The 17,318-nt window shown below is 19.9% G+C and overlaps 3 protein-coding genes across 3 annotated transcripts in view; all 3 read left to right on the top strand. All coding sequences in view use genetic code 6, as the record gives it.

Annotated features, from left to right (window-relative positions):
* Positions 1–22, top strand: part of TTHERM_000255723 (hypothetical protein) — a gene marked incomplete at both ends in the record, with an annotated part of 246 nt that extends 224 nt beyond the window's left edge. The window contains one exon of the mRNA XM_012798405.1: positions 1–22. This exon is cut by the window's left edge and continues 224 nt beyond it. Coding sequence (XP_012653859.1) covers positions 1–22 — 22 coding nt within the window.
* A 5,151-nt stretch (positions 23–5,173) lies between these two features.
* TTHERM_000255731 (hypothetical protein) lies at positions 5,174–7,934 on the top strand (the record flags this gene model as incomplete). Its single annotated transcript, XM_012798406.1, has 10 exons — positions 5,174–5,212; positions 5,269–5,318; positions 5,564–5,653; positions 5,931–6,020; positions 6,312–6,401; positions 6,622–6,711; positions 6,856–6,945; positions 7,209–7,298; positions 7,551–7,640; positions 7,838–7,934. The coding sequence occupies 10 exons, from the start codon at positions 5,174–5,176 to the stop codon at positions 7,932–7,934; spliced, it is 816 nt and encodes a 271-aa protein (XP_012653860.1).
* A 2,384-nt stretch (positions 7,935–10,318) lies between these two features.
* Positions 10,319–13,809, top strand: TTHERM_00256730 (transmembrane protein, putative; the record flags this gene model as incomplete). Its single annotated transcript, XM_001019128.3, has 3 exons — positions 10,319–11,175; positions 11,881–13,699; positions 13,747–13,809. Exons 1-3 carry the CDS (start codon positions 10,466–10,468, stop codon positions 13,807–13,809), a joined length of 2,592 nt encoding a protein of 863 aa, XP_001019128.3. The 5' UTR covers positions 10,319–10,465.
* Between the last annotated feature and the right edge of the window lie 3,509 nt (positions 13,810–17,318).

Below are 17,318 nucleotides of genomic sequence, written 5' to 3' on the forward strand. Positions count from 1 at the left end.
AAAGATTTAAATTAAAAAATGAATTAAGTTAAAAAAAATAGAATAAAATACAAGGAGAAAAGAAAAATAAATTAAATAAAATATAAATTAAGAGTTATTTATATTATTTTAAATTAATTTTTATGTTAAAAAAATATCAAAATCCAAAACAAATAAATTATTTTACTAAAGATTAAGCATCAAATTTGTGAGTTTAGTGCACTTTGCTAAATCGGAACCTAAGCATGATGTACCTTTTGCACCAATAAAATTATACCTTTTTAAATATTGATGAAAATATATATATATAATTAATTTTTTAGTTAAAAGGAGAAAATGAAGAAAAAATATGTAATTATAATAAAAGAATTAATTTATTAATAATAATATCAAAAGCTTAAATTAAATTAACATAGAAAGGGAAAAAAAACACAATTAAAATAAAAAAGAAAAATATAAAATAAAAAGCTTTTAAATAAATAAATTAAAAGATTTAGTTATATTGTTTTAAATACAATTTTTTTATTAAAAAATATAATAATCCAAAACAAATGAACTGTTTTTACTGAAGATTAAGTGTTAAATATGAGAGATTAGAGCAATTTGCTAAGCTAGAACCTAAGATTGATGCACCTTCTTCGCCAATTTAATTGTTACTTTTAAATATTTATGTAAAATATATAATTTATTAGTAGGTTTGAAAGAAAAATAAAGAAAAAAAATTGAAATATAAGAAATGAATTAATTAATAAAAGTAAAATCTGAAAATTAAAAAATAAATGAGTTAAATTACCAAAGAAAAAAAAAATACAAGCTGAATAAAAAAAAAGAAGAATAAATGAAATAAAAAACTAATAAATTAATATATTTAAAAAGTTATTTAATTATTTTAAATTAATTTTAAATATCACAATCCAAAATAAATAAACTGTTTTTACTAAAGATAAAGTGTCAAATTTGAGAGATTACTGCACTTTGCTAAACCAGAACCTAAGTTTGATGCACCTACTGCACCAATTTATTTGTTACTTTTAAATATTTAAGTAAAAATAAAAAGTATTAATAATTAATAAAATCTAAAGATTAAAATTAAAAATGAATTAACTTAACAAAAAAAGAAAGAAAAAAACATAAGCAGTATTAAAAAACAAAAATAAATCAAATAAAAAGCAAAAAAGTAAATAAAAAAAAATAAGGAGTTAGATGTTTTAAATTCATTTTATGTTAAAAAATATCTCAATCCAAGACAAATAAACTGTTTTTACTAAAGATTAAGTGTCAAATTTGAGAGATTAGTGCACTTTGCTAAACCAGAGCCTAATTCTGATGTATATTCTGCAACAATTTAATTGTTTCTTTTAAATATTAGAGAAAAAATGTTGTTAATTAGCTTATTAGAAGGAAAAATTGATGAGAAAAAAATATCAAATATATAAAAATGGATAATTAATTAATAATCAAAATAAAAATTGAGTTAAATTTAAGTTTAAATAATTAAAAAATATTTGAATAAATAAAAAACATATGAATATTAATGAAAATTTCTTTCTATTAATAAATAAAATTATAAATAACTTGAAAATTAAATAATAATATTAATAAATTAAATATACCCCATAGTAATATCTAGAATCTAATGCAATTAAAGCGAAGAGTTTAAAAACTTTTTTTTGTTAATAAAAATAAATTTAAAGAATATTAATAAAAAAATGTATTATTACTTCTTCTAAAATGTTAAAATGCTATTTCTATTATATCATTTATTTATTTTTACAGAAATATTGATAAATTATAAGTTTAATTAATTTTAAATTTTTTAACAAGCTAATTCTTTTTTTTCAGAAATATTGATAAGCAATCTTTAAGTTGCTTTTAGGAAGAGAAAAAACAAAAAACTTAGTGCAATATAGATTAATAAATCTTAATATTTCTATTCAAAATATTTACTTCAAAATATAGCAAGAATCAAAGATGGGGTAGTCATATATATGTTAATAAAATTCTAGGAATTTAAGTATTTAAATTTTAATAAAATAATTTTAATTTAGTATATTTTTCTGTTTTAGTCCAGTAATTAAAGGAATATATTTAAGTTATTATAATAAATAAATACAATATCTCAAATTAATTTAAAATCCATTTAGTTTTATTTTATTTTATCAAATAAACATACTAATTTTAATATATGAATATTTTTTTTTTTTCCAAAAATTTTGGTGAATCATTCACATGAGTGAATGAAAATTTTAGGTGAATTACTTATTGGTGAATGAAGGGTGATTCCCATTCACCTAAAAAATGAATTTAAAAAAAACTTCCTTATATTCACTTATTCACCTAAAACCTTCAATAATCATGTTTCCATTCTTATATTTCAAATTAATTCAAATTTTAAAGAAAGTTATTTTATTTATAAACTAATAATTCCTTTAAGAATTTTTAACCTAAAATGCATTTATTATAGTTTGCTTTTTACTGAGATAGATTAATAAATTTTGCTTGATATATCTTTTATCAAAAAGTTTAATTCTTTCAAAATATCTGCATATACCACTAAAAAATAATAAAACTATATATATCTATATTAGTTATGATCAAAGTTATTTGCTTGTTTCTTAGTCTATCAAATTTAAAGACTTAATCCTACCTACATATTAATACAATATTCTTTAGATTGAAGGAAAATAAGAAAGCCAGGAGTGGTTATAAAGTTATTTTGACTTATATTAATATTTGAATTTATTTAAAGATAATTTTTAAGCTCAAATTTCTCCTCTTCATTAGTAATCACTAATATTCTTATAGCATTAAATCTTTTTTAATTAAAAAATGGATATATTTTAAACACATTCTAATTAATTAATACTTATTATTGTATCATAAAATTTCAAGTAATCATTTAATCCCAAATTAGTTAGCACAGTGAACATTACAGTTTATGAGCTACAACCCTTTTATTTGAAGAAATAACTTCATCATCATTTTGGGAAATACATATGAATTAAGAAAAAAATCAGTAATTTTTTAAGTAAATTAGTAAATTTCTTATGCAGTTTTATTTTAATATTCTCCAATATAAAGAAATTAATTATTTTTTAATTTCATAGCATCATTTAAATATTTTACAGCAATTCTTAATAGAATGTTATTCTTTCTATTAGTTTTATATATTTAGAGATTTTAATTGGTTTTCCATTTCTCCTTACGATTTCTAAAAAATATCCTTTTCTACTTCAATAATACAGATCTGAATTTCTCTTTCAATAATAGTATTAATATAATGTTTAATGTATCCAACATTTTAGTAAGAGAATACAGAAACAATAGGTCAACATTTTCAAAAGGTATTTTTATTTTACATTTAAGATATTGATTGTGCCACAAATAAAGGTTTGTTTGATAAGTAGATTGGGAGTATTGTTAAATATTTTTGTATGGTATATATAAAATTGACAGATTGTTTATGTGTGATGGTTTGAGTGTGTTCTTAAATTGCTTTGACCTTAAATCTTAAACTTCCTTTTTGAAATGAGTTAGATATGATATTTAAAATTCCTATTTTTTTTCATAGTATAATTACTATTAATGTTTTTGATATTATAAGCAGTATGAACAAAATATTTTTTTACCATTTCCATCTTACTATACAAAAATAATGAGAATTACTGCTAAAAATCTTTTTATAATTCATAAACACTACTCTATTTCTATTAGAAAAATAATCAATAAGACATTTAATAAATGAATTTTATTTTTTTATAATTAGAGGAATCTAATTTCTATTCATTATCACTGTTAAATTCACTCGAATCTTCAGTCTCCTTTTTAAAATTAATTATGTATTTTTTATAATTTCATAATAACTTACTACTACTTATTTTTCCTTAGTTTTTGTTTCCTTTTTAATTAAAGGAAGAAATTTAATTATGGATTTTTACATAGACAATCAAAATTTCTTTTAGCAAAAATAAATAATTTACATGATTTTTAAGATTAAAATAAAAAATATTTATTTCTTTAAATTGTTTGATGCTATTAAATTGTTCGTTCTACATTTATTTATTATACAACTCTACTTAAAAAAATCAATTAACCTCAATATATTCTCCTCGCATATCAATTATTTTATCTGAAAGATAAAACTATGATATACTTTTACAAAGAGGACAGATCTTATTGCTACTCTAGGTAAACGATGTATGCATGCATTAAGACTAGACTTTATTTTATCTTTTTATCAATGTAATTAAAATTTATATAATGATTTCTAATTTCAACTTTTTTTTTTTTTCATTTATTAAACAATACTATTTTAAAGAAAGATTCATAAAACAAAGATTAGACATCATATAAGCTGAATTCTTTTTAGATTAAATTTTTTTTCAACGTTTTCGATAGCAAATATCTTGACTAAAATCCTGCTGGCATCAAATCATTCCAATATTCTCTAGCTAAGTCCCTCTTTATGTACATCTGTTTACTCTACTCATTTTTATGTTGTAAATAATCCTAATATTCTGTTTATCCAATATGGAGTTTAATCTTTTCATCATAAATCACAATTTTAAATTTTAATTTTTTTTATCCTTCTCTGTAAATCCTTTAGTCAAAAAATATATTTTATAGCAAGACTCTTTATTTTGAATTTAAAAATGGAATCTTAAGTTAATAAGACTGCCTAGAAAAAATAAGACCTCAAAATTAAATAAGGTTTTTCTATTATGATTGCTAGATAACGTAGATCGATCTGATAAGACTTTTCTCTGTATTAATTTATTATTGTACTTCACAGAAAAATATTCATACTATTACTGGTAAAAAAAAGTATACCTAACCAAGGAGGAGAGTCAGTAATATTTTGATTTTATATTATGAAAATAGAGGTTTAAAACCTAAAATCTAGAAAATAAAATTATTTTTATAAAATTTAAGAAAAATAATTAATTAATTACTATATTTTTTTTAAAATATGACTACCTACCTATCACTAGTTCCTTCTATATTTTTAACTATACATTTTAAATAGAAATATTAAGATTAAATAATAAATGTTAGAATAACCTTTTTTGTGTTAGCTCTTCCTAAAAGCACATTTATAAATTCATATAGTTTATTTATTATTTTATCCACTTATAATTAATTAATTAAATTTCCATTTATTGCTATTCAATATTTTTAAAGAAAAAAAAAATTAATGATATAACAGATTAAATATTACAAAAAATTACAAGACGTAATTGTAATTTATTTTATGAATATAGTTTGAACTTATTTTATTAATAAAAAAAGTTTTTAAACTCTTCACTCTATTCTCATTAAGTTGTCCATATTACTCTGGGGTATATTTGATTTATAAATATTTTTAATATTTTTTATTCTTTTAATTTTCAATTTTTTTAATATTATTTTCCTTTCTTTTTTATTATTCTTGCATTTTTTTTATATCTTTGTTAATTTAACTCATTTTTTTATTTTAAACTTTTGCATTTATAATAAATTAATCTTATTATTTCATATTATTTCTTCATTTTTTCCTTCTAGCTAACTAATTAATTGTATATTTTTTTCTTCAATATTTAAAAAGAGGAAATTAAATTGGTTCAATAGGTGATTCAGGCTTAGGCTCAGCATTAGTAAACTGCACTAATCTCTTAAATTTGACACTTAGACTTAAGTAAAAGCAGTTATTTTTTCGAATTGCGATATCTTTAGTTATAAAAATGAATTTAAAACAAAACAACGCTTTTAACTTGTTTAGTAGATTTTTATTTGATTTAATTTTCTTTTTATTTTTTATAGTATTAGTGTTTCTTCTTCCTTTCTATCTTTATTAATTTAACTCATCTCTTTATTTTGAACTTTTGTTTTTATTATTAATGAATCCATTTCATATTTTTTCTTCATTTTTTCCTTCTAACTAACTAAATTTTTTTTCTTTAATAATATAAAAGTTACAATTAAATTAACAACGAAGGTGTTTCAGGCTTAGGCTATGCATTAGCAAAATGCACTAACCTCTCAAATTTGATACTTGATCTTGGGTAAAAATAACTTATTTGTTTTGGATTATGACTTTTTTTTAAAAAAATTCATTTTGAATAAAATAACTCTTTTAATTTATCTATTAGCTTTTTATTTAATTTATTTTTCTTTTTGTTTTTTTAATTGTACCTGTGTGTTTTTTTTTCTTTCTATCTTCTAAATTTAACTCATTTTTTTATTTTCAAAATTTTACTTTTATTATTAAATATTTCTTATTATTTCATATCTTCATTATTTCCTTCTAACTAAATAGTTATTTTAATATTTTTTCTTCAATAATATATAAATAGATACAATTAAATTGGTTAAAGTGGGGCATCAAGCTTAGGCTCTGCTTTAGCAATTTGCGTTAATCTCTCAAATTTGAAACTTAGTCTATCGTAAAAACAGTTTATTTGTTTATTTTTGTTAACAGTATTTTTTAATTTAAAATGAAGATAAAAAATAAAAATTTTAATTTGTTTATTCGCTTTTTATTTATTTTTATTACACTTATTTTTTTTTATTTCCTAATTTAATTCATTTTTATTTTTAACTTTTGCTTTTATTATTACTTAATTCATTTCTTATAATTTTATATTTTTTCTTCTCCTTAAATAGTTGCAATGAAATTGATGCAGTTGGTGCATCAAGATTAGGTTCAGGTTTAGCAAATTGCACTAATCTCTCAAATTTGACACTTAATCTTGAGTAAAAATAGTTTATTTGTTTTTGATTAGGATGTTTTTTAATATAAAAATGAATTTAAAACAATATGACTAACTCTTTTTTAAATTATTTATTATCTTTCTAACTAACTAATGATCTAATATTTTTTCTTGAATGCTTAAAAAGTTACAATTATATTGGCGATGAGGGTGCATCAGGCTTAGGTTTAGCTTTAACAAAATACATTAATCTCTCAAATTTAACACTTAATCTTGAGTAAATACAAATTATTTGTTTTGAATTATGACATAAAAATTTAAAACAATAAAGCTCTTTTAATTAGTTTATTAGTTTTGTATTTGATTTCTTTTTCTTTTTTTTGGACTTGAGTTTTTAATTCTTTCATTCTCTCTTAATTTAAATCATTTTTTATTATCAATTTTTGCTTTTTTTATTAATTAATTCATATTCTTTCTTCATTTTTTCCTTCTAACTAACTAACTAATTAATGAATTATTTTTCCTTTAATATTTAAAAAGGGGCAACTAAATTGGTGTAATTGGTGTATCAGGCTTAGTCTTTGGTTTAGAAAATTATACTAATCTCTCAAATTTTACACTTATTCTTAGGTATAATTAGTTTATTTGTTTGATTGTGATAATTTTTACATAAAATTTATTTTAAAAGAATATTGTTAACTCTTTTAATTTATTTATAAACTTTTTACTTGGTATATTTTTTTTTGCTTATTAATTTATTTTAATTTCAATTTTTACTTCTATTATGGATTAATTCATTTTTAATTAACTCATATTTTTACTTTCCTTTTTACCTTTTAACTAACTAATTAATTATATAATTTTTCTTTAATATATATAAAGTGATAATTAAATTGGTGATGAAGGCACATTAAGGTTAGGTTCAGCTTTAGCAAATTGCACTAATCTCTAAAAGTTGACAATTATTATTGAGTAAAAACAGTTTATTCGTTTTGGATTAATATTTTTAGTTATAAAAATGAATTTAAAACAATATAAATTTTTTTTTATTTACATTTTATTTTATTTATTCTTTTTCATTATTTTTTTATTTATTACTTTAAAATTTAATTTTTCATTTAAAATTTTATTAATTTTTTTTAGTAATTTATTCTAATTCATAATAAAAGTTAAAACAAAATCAATTAATAATAATAACAACTGAAAGTAAAAAGCAAGTGTCTTAAATCAAAAAGATTAGTTGTTTTTGAAATAAATTTCTAGTGATAAGTAAGTGGTGAAAAAAAAAAAAAAATTGAATAAATATTAAATATTTGAATGTAAATTTCTATTATTATATAATGTTTGTTAATAAGATAATTTAACCTAAAATATCTTTAAATTTATTATTATTATATTTATGAATACGTCTAAAATTTAAAAGGTATTAAGAAAAAATCTACTGAGTTCATGGTATGGAAGTCTATTATATAAAGATATTTTAGGGTAATATCTATCTACAATAAGGATAATTATAATTAGGTAAAAGTAAAACTATTGGACAAGACATCAAAACAATTAATTACTTCTGATATCAGTGTATTAAGAATCGATACATAAAGAGTATTACTATAAATTTAAATTATTTCTTTAATTGATACTTCCTGAGTTGATTACTTAAAAACTGTAGTTATTTATGCAATTTTTATTGAAAATAAGATCAATGATATGATGAGTTACTATGATTAACGAAAAACTAAATTCAATTTATTTTTATCCGTTCTCCACCACCAAAAAGTAAAAATTTTAATTAAATCAAAGATCTTTTAATTTATTTTGTGCTTTTACGCTTAACTTTCTCATATTATTGAAATTTATGAAATAGTTGCTAAATGTTAAATAAATTAGAATGTTAACACCATCTGAAGATAAGATATATACATTTCTAACTTGTATTTTAAACAAAGGACTCAAATATTTGATGGATAAAACAATTTATTTTTGAGATTTTAGTAAAGCTTTTACTAAAAATAAAATATTCCATAAATGAAATTTTTAGTTAAAAATTCAGATTTATCTTTTTTTACCTTTTAAAAAAGATATTTGTTCTATTTATTGAAGCAAAAGATAGGGGAAAATACAATCGCAAAATCATTGAATTGTCCTGAAAATTAATATTTTAAATACTTTGTTTATTTATTTAATAGTAGTATTATATATTTTCATGAAATAATATAAATTAGAAGAAAATTAAATAAATCAATAAATAAACGAATAAACTTAAAAGAAAAGAATTACCTAAATAAACAATGGAAACCTAAAAAAGAAAATCTAAAAAGTTAGCAGTTTATTTAAAATAATTTTATGCTCAAGATATTTACAGGTTAATCCATTGCTATCCTAGAAACAACTTATGTTTCACACCATTGATACTTTTGAAATAAATTCAAATACTTTTTTTATCAGTACAAAAGCAAATGTCTTAGATAATCAATTCAGATAGCCATCTTTACTACTTTAATTAATACTAAGTCTTTGGATTTACATCAAACAACTATTTTTTAATTCAGGCCATTTATGCTTTAACTTTGGTAAATGTTATGGTACTGTTTTTTCTTTTAGGATATTTAATATACTCTTTGATGAAATCATTTTAAATAAGCCATTCAACATAGAATTTAATAAATTTAAGTAAAATTTATCAGGTAAAGGAGGATCATAATGAATAATAAAATTTCGTTAATCTTGCATTTTCGTTCTTTATCACAATTTACTAATATTTAATATTCGTTCCCTCAATCATTCTAGGCTTATATGCTGCAGAAGTAAGTTATATGGCTTATCTATTGGTACTTTTATCTATCATCCTAAGTATATTTTTGCTCTCTTTATTAATTATTTTTATAATAACCTATTAAAACATGTTTAAATGAATATTTTAATTAATATTACAAAATTAGATACTGTTATTTCAGACCTTGATTATAATTATGCAATACAATCTATAGACTATTTAGCAAGACCATATTCCAGGATTTAGTTTATATTTGCTTCAGTTATTCAGATCTCTCTTTTTATTTTAAAATCATAGATTTCAAAATGCTAGATATTGATAACATTCATTCATTTTTTGTTAAGTCTTATTATTTAGTTGATTTTTTCGCCATATCATAATCAGATAGCTTAATTTATAAATTTATTTGGCCATTTAAGTATACTTTGTTCAACTATTACATTATAGATTGCAGTCACTTTTAAGGTGCCTGATAAGTTGATTTGCTTTGTTTTAATGTGTCTCTTACCACTTAGTTTTAAAATAACTTAGTTATTGATGATAAATAGTTATGGAAAACTTTATGACGAATTATTGATGATATTATAACAGAAATCAAAACAATTTAATAATTTTGATTAAATAATTAGATTATTTCTTATAATCAATTATGATAGTCAAAAAAAGAAAGAATAATTTGAGATGATGTAACTTAATTTAATTGTTAATGCAAAAGTAAATTTAAATGATGGATTTAATTAAGGTGATTAATTTAATTAATCCTTTGAGCGAATGACACAAAATAATTTTAGACTAAATGCAGGACTTCTTTCTAATTCTGAGTAAAATTAATTTTTTACAATGTATTTTTTCAGAATTTTTATTTGCTTAAAATAGACAAAAATTAATTAAGAAAAATATTTAAGATATTCTCAGAGAACAGTTTTAAAAGGCAATAGAGCTGAAGAGATTCCAGAAAAAATATTATTTAAATGATTTAATACATTTATTTGTCTTTTTTGTGGAGATTTCTGAATCATATAGAATGTATTTGCTTTAATAATTGCAAGTTTTTAAAGAAAGTCATTTGTCATTAAAAGAAGCTTAATAATTTTATTCTGTTTACCATATTTTCTTAAAAAGAAGGGCAACAATTAGAAAAATGTTAGGTACTTAAAACCCATTTGACCATTCTTATTTAGAAATGATTACCTTTGAAGACAATATTGAGAAGACAGAAAATTTGCTTGTATAAACTTTAAACGAAAAGCTAGAAATATTAGAAATTATGAAAAAAAAAGAGGTTCACGCAAAAGAGCTAGTTATTAAAATAGGAAATATGCTTAAAAACAAAAAACAAATAAAAAAATATTTAACTTCATTATATTAAATAAATGATAAAAATGCTCACCTTTTAAATCTGATTTATCTTTATTTAGAATGCTTGGCATTTTCTTCATCAGAAATAAACCTCAAGAGGATAAATAGGGAACAATAAAATGAGCAACTGAAGAAGAAAAATCGAAATGTAAGTAGTGATACATAAAGTATTTCTATTAATTTGAATAGATTTGATAATTAAAATTGTGTTGTTTTCGCATAGTACATTGATCCTATGAATTTAGTTATTAAAAATGTGTCATCAAATTTCAAAGATATTTTTAATTTGAATAATAATCAAGAGATAATAGGCAACAATATTCAAAAATTAATACCGAAAGTATTCTAATAAAATCATTGTGAGTATATAGAGAGGTATTTACTAGAAGATCTTTCTTTTAATTAAGATTAATTAACCTTTTTGACAGAAAGATAAGAATTTAAAAGTAAAAAAATTGATTATAATTTTGTTGAAACCAAGAGAAATTTAAAATTTAAATAATGTAGGATGAATTCTTAAATCATTTTTATTTAATTAAATTAAATACTCATAAAACCAGTAAGAATTGATGTAAGAACTAATTCCTTTTAAGAGGATTAACAATTTGGACTCACAGCTAAAATTTAATGTTTTAATAATTAAAAGGAATACATTCTTTTTAATGAAAATAGCCTTGAGTGTATAGGTTTAACAAAAAATGTGCACAATATTTTTTTTCCTGATTGTTAGTTGCTTTAATAAATAAACATCAAGAAAGTATTACCGTTTTTAGTTGAAGCTACCTAAACAATAAATGAGGAATCACAAAAATAATCAATAGAAAAATAAATAATTTTTTAAAATTTAAATGAAAAAATGAGATAAGTATTAAACGAAAAATATAATAAAAAGAACAAAAAAAATAAAAATACTAAAATAAAATGTATTGTAATCTAAACAAACTAAGCTTTTTTCAATATAAGCTAATATCAAGGATCGACTAAGAACTAGAAAAGAAAAGAATTTTTTTAAAAAAGCACAACGTTTAGTTATTAAAAAAGTTAATTAAATTCTTACATGTTCTTTTAAATTGAGTTTAGCTTCCACAAAATAGCTTATAGAGATATTAAAAATATCAGTTATATCTAAATAGAAAAAATTAATTAAATTAATCCAGATGATTAAGCATGTGCATTGTTTAATAAGCTTAAAAACCCCTAAATGTAACAAATTTACGAGCTTTTTTTCACTGACGCTTCTGAATTAAAAAAAATAATTTAAAACCTTGAAATTGTTGTAACAAATTAAAAAACTTATTTGAATAAATAATTTTCTTCTTTAAAAGCAACAAATGTTTCAAGTTAGATTTATCAACCTAAAATAGTTACAGCTTAATAAATTTCTGAAAAATCTTTAAAAAATGATACATCGCTTTATGAAAAGAATGAAAACATATTACTTAATGATCGTAATAATAAACTATACTCAGAATAAAATCAAAACGAGTGCCAGAGTACAAAAGATAAAAATGAAAATATTAATAATCAATTACTAGAAAGTATTTTTTAAGACAAAACAAATTAAAATCTAACTGAAAATAGTTGCAATAAAATTTAATAAAATGAATTTATATTATCTAATTAATCACCAAGCATAGCAAATAATCTTTATCCTCAAAGTAGATTAGAAATGAAATAAAATTAAGCTTAAATCACAGCTTAAACATAAATGCCTTTAAAGAACACTTTCATAAATAATGCTACTTAATTTAATAATTCGATAAGCTCCTATTCTTAAATAAAGAATCAAAGTATTTAGAGTTTTATAGAAACCAACGAAGAAAATGTATTTAATAAAAATGTTAACTAAGATCAAAAACCTAAATTTTAAACTTAAAATTATTAACCTTAGTCTTTTAGCAGTGCTTTAAAACTTTTCCAAAATAGCATCATTAATTATAGCAAAAATTAAATTAGCATCTAAGATTAAGAACTTAACTACTATAGCTTTCCTACTAGTAGATAGGATTTTACAATAAAGAATTATGATATACCCACTTAAATTTATGAAAAAGAATCTGAAAGATTCAATGAATCTTTAACTTTTCCTCAAAAAAATGTTTCAATTTTAGAAGAACATAAAAAATATAATTAAAAATTATAACATGATTAAGAATCTACAAATTCGTAATAGTCAGCTTATTTATCTTCAAAAAAATAAATTTTAAAATAAATGAGTGATTAATCTACTCTAAAATCAATAAAAGTTATCTATTTTATAGGCATTTTGTGCTCTGTTACAATTATTTTAATGACTTGGATATAATATATAATACTTAAGTAAAAAATTTAGGATTCCCATTTAGACTACTAAGTATTTGTTTGGCCTATAACATATATCTCTAAGTTAAGTTAGCTACTTAAATATCAAAACACAATTTATCTTGTTTAGTATTGCCAAGATTTACAATTCAGCAGTAACTTGTAAAAATAGCAATTCTAATAAGAATCACAAAATAATTTGAACCAAGTTTATAAGTCTTTAATTTAAATGGCTGGGTATATGGACAGAGCTAACTCAGATAGAAAAGTCTTTTAATTGCTATAGTAAAATTAAATAAACATGAAAATTGCTCAATATTATAACACTAGTTTGTTAAGTAACACCTCTTCAATACCATCTTTACCAATGTATACCTAATATTTAACTACTCTGCAGCATGGAATGATTTTATAGTTTTAAAGCATATTTCGCATAGTGAATAATTAAGGTAACGGTAGATCCATATATTACCTAATAGCTAACTAGCTCTAAGAAATTAATTTACTTTAAAATGTTTAAAACTAAATGCTTAAATACTAATAAAATTAGCAATAATAGATCGAAGATGAATTGTCTATTTAAATGATTGTGATTATTGTAATAAATGCATTTTGCGTAGTAATAATAATTCCCCTTTATAATAGCATTTAAAAGCAAAGAGATAATATTTTAAAGCTTATTTCTACTTTTTCAGTTTAGAAAATTGATTAGCAGATAAAACAGATTGAAATTTCTTATCAAAATTACAAATGCTAAATTACTTAGACTGTCAAATAGAATATCAAAATGGTGAAAAAAATATCTTTAATATAAAAAACTTAAGTTGAAAATGAGCACATAAAAAAAAATAGACTTAGCAAAATCACTCTCTTACCCAAATATAATCTTAAAATAAATATCATTTTCATAGCTATCTATTTACTTATAATTTGTTTACCAATAATTAATAAGCAAATCATCTAAGGTTACTTAACGAATGCTACTTTAGATCTCCAAACCATGAGTAAAATTATTTTTAGTTCGCAATTAAATTTTTTGAAATAACTAAAAGTGATGTACTGAAAATTAATTGATTGCTATTTAAAATGTAAGGTTTCATTAAATTTTTAATCTTTAGAATTTTTGCAGTCATGAATGTCTCTAAATTATATTTATATTTAAATAACTCACTTTGCTATTAATATTTTAAAAAATTATAATTTTTAAATTTTCTCTTAGTATTGGATTTAAAAAACGATTAAATAAAATATTAAAGCAACATGAATGTCTCCAATTATATTTATATTTAAATAACTCACTTTGCTATTAATATTTTAAAAAATTATAATTTTTAAATTTTCTCTTAGAATTTGATTTAAAAAACGATTAAATAAAATATTAAAGCAACTAAATATAATTTCATTACATCCATCCCTAATTTTTATTTTTTAAATTTTATAAATAATATTCTTTATTACATTTTGTAAAAGTAAAAATTAAAGTTTTTTTTTTTGTAATTTATAAGTGAAAGTCTATGAATTAAGGTCTTATTTATTAGATAACCTAGCTATAAATATAAGCATATTAGTTATGATAGTCAATCCGTCTTTATTACCGATGCCTCCAAATATATACTTTGATTATGTTAATAGCTTAAATTTATAATAGCAAGAGAAGATGGAAAATATTTAATGGGTAGTTAACTCTTAATATTAGAATAAAAGGTATAAATATATATATAAATAAATAAATAAGAAAATTAATTTTAAAAAAATGAATTAATCTAAAAAGGTTCAATTAAGATTTATATGATGACTTCTTTTTTGCTGCTTTTGAATAAAATTTGTGTGAAACGTTTTAAAAATATCCTTAATTTAATAACAATTCTACTCTATTTAACAATTCAATTTGTTCAAATAGCTATCAAGGATTTCTTTCTCAAGGTATTTAAATAGCATATTAAAAAGCTTTAGCAATATTTCCTGATTTATATTACTTGTACACATTACCTAGTACTACTTAAAGATAATCTAAAATTAGATATTTCTTATCGAATTTTAATGTTTCTGATTACATAAGATATACAGAATTATTAGATAGTACTATTATAAGTTTAAATTAATTCATAATAACCTAAAATAATGAATACTTTGACTAGATATTATTAATTTAAAGTATTCTAATATATTCCTAGACATTTATAACAGTCTTTGTCTTTCTAATAAGCTGGATGATATTTGGCTATAAACTAAATAAATCCTTAGAATAAACTAAAAAGTATCTATAAATAGTAAATATAGATACTCTCTTAGAGAATAATTATGTATTAATGTATATATAAAAAAATAAAACAATATGAAGTAAATTTAATTCAATTAATTTTATTTTCATCATTTTTTATTTTTTGTGAATTAAATTTTAATTTTATATTGGCTTTTATATTCCTTATTTAAAGTATGATTTCCATACAAATATTATTAATTTCATCCGCTAATCCTCATTTCCTCACAAATGAGTTCTACTTCATATAATATTTTAAAGAAAATATTTTTGCTATGGCCAAAAGTCAGTTTTTTTGGAAAAATGTGATTAAAACTTGTAAGATAAAAAAATTAGAATAAATATTAAATAACTATTGAAATATAAAATAAATAAAAGAGATAGATGTAAGTCTTTTATTTTTTAGCGATATTTAATAAAATAATGATATGATTCAAATCAATATCTCTTCAGTAAAGAGATTATCATCAAATAATTTACTGGTTGCTAAAACAAATAAAATATGTGATAATTTTTTAAACAAATCTACTGATTTTTTTTATCTTAAATTGAAATTTTGAAAATATATTTTTGCTGTGAAAGAAATGATTTTTATTTTTATAAAATGAATAGAGTTATAATGAAAAAATATTCAAATCTAATTTATTTATATTATTTAAATCATGCTACTTTTATAATTAATTAATTAGTCTATTAGAACTAACTAATAATTATACTGTTCAAAAAATTTAAACTGAATCAAATTTAATAATTATATAGAAATTTGATAATTAATTACTGATATTATTTTTGATAAATAAGATTTTTTAAGGACCATAATTAAAACCATTAAATAATTAATTTACATCCCAAACAAGCATCTATCGTAAAGGACTATTACTAAGATTTTAAATATGTAATTATATTTAAAATTAAAAAGGATAGTATCCTTATAACTAAAGGTATGAATCAGCAAATGAAGTAATAATTTACCAAATATCAAAAGTTATTTGATAGTCAAAACGTTTATATTTTACTTCCCTAGATTTCTTAGAATCATTTATAATGAATATATCATCCATCAATTTTATAAATCTCAATAATTGAAATGATTTTTTAAAAATATCATAAACCATTCATTTATATCTTTTATAGATTTATCTGTTATTAAAAAGAAAAATATTTATTATATATTTTTACTTAAAAGGGATTTTCATTTTTTCAAAATAAAAAGAAAGAATTAGTTCATAGTTTTTAAAATTTAAATTAAAAATTCATTTATTTGTTCATAATCATTTTTTATAGAACCAATTGTTAATTATTTATTTGAGTAAATATACTTTTATGATTCTAAATCCCATATTAATCTTATTCCTAAATTTAGTAACAGATTGGTAAAATTTTATTAAAAAAATAAATTTCTGGTTTAAAATTCAATAAATATTGGTTTTAAGTAAGTTCTAAAGATAAATATCTAGTTTATGAAAATAATTAAATTACTAATTAAATAGAAAGCTTGAAAATATTAAATGTTATATTTAAATTTTGATTGGTTACATTTAATAGGTTCAGTTTTAAAGTAAACTTTTTAATGCTAGTCATTGTTATTTAAAATGTAAAATGGATATAATAAATCATTTATTCTTGAATAAAAGTAAAATTTAGAAAAATATAACTTTTTTCGTTTGTTTTTTGTGATATTTTAAAGAAAACTTTAATGAAGGTTATTAATTTCAAATTTAAGATTACAATTAATATCGAAGCTAATTTTACTGAATAAATAACTTAAGACTTAATTAATAAATTATCCTTTGATTCAAGTAAATGATATTTTTTTAGTGTCATAAATGATATATACTTGTCCAAAATGTTTAAATACTAAAAAGGTCAAACAATTATATATTATTCAAACTATTTTTTTTATAAAATAAATTTAAATTATGATAAAAAAAGTTATATATTTTATATTTAAACGAAG

The sequence above is a fragment of the Tetrahymena thermophila genome (genome assembly GCF_000189635.1).
Source record: "Tetrahymena thermophila SB210 genomic scaffold scf_8254590, whole genome shotgun sequence".
NCBI classification, from domain to species: Eukaryota; Ciliophora; class Oligohymenophorea; order Hymenostomatida; family Tetrahymenidae; genus Tetrahymena; species Tetrahymena thermophila.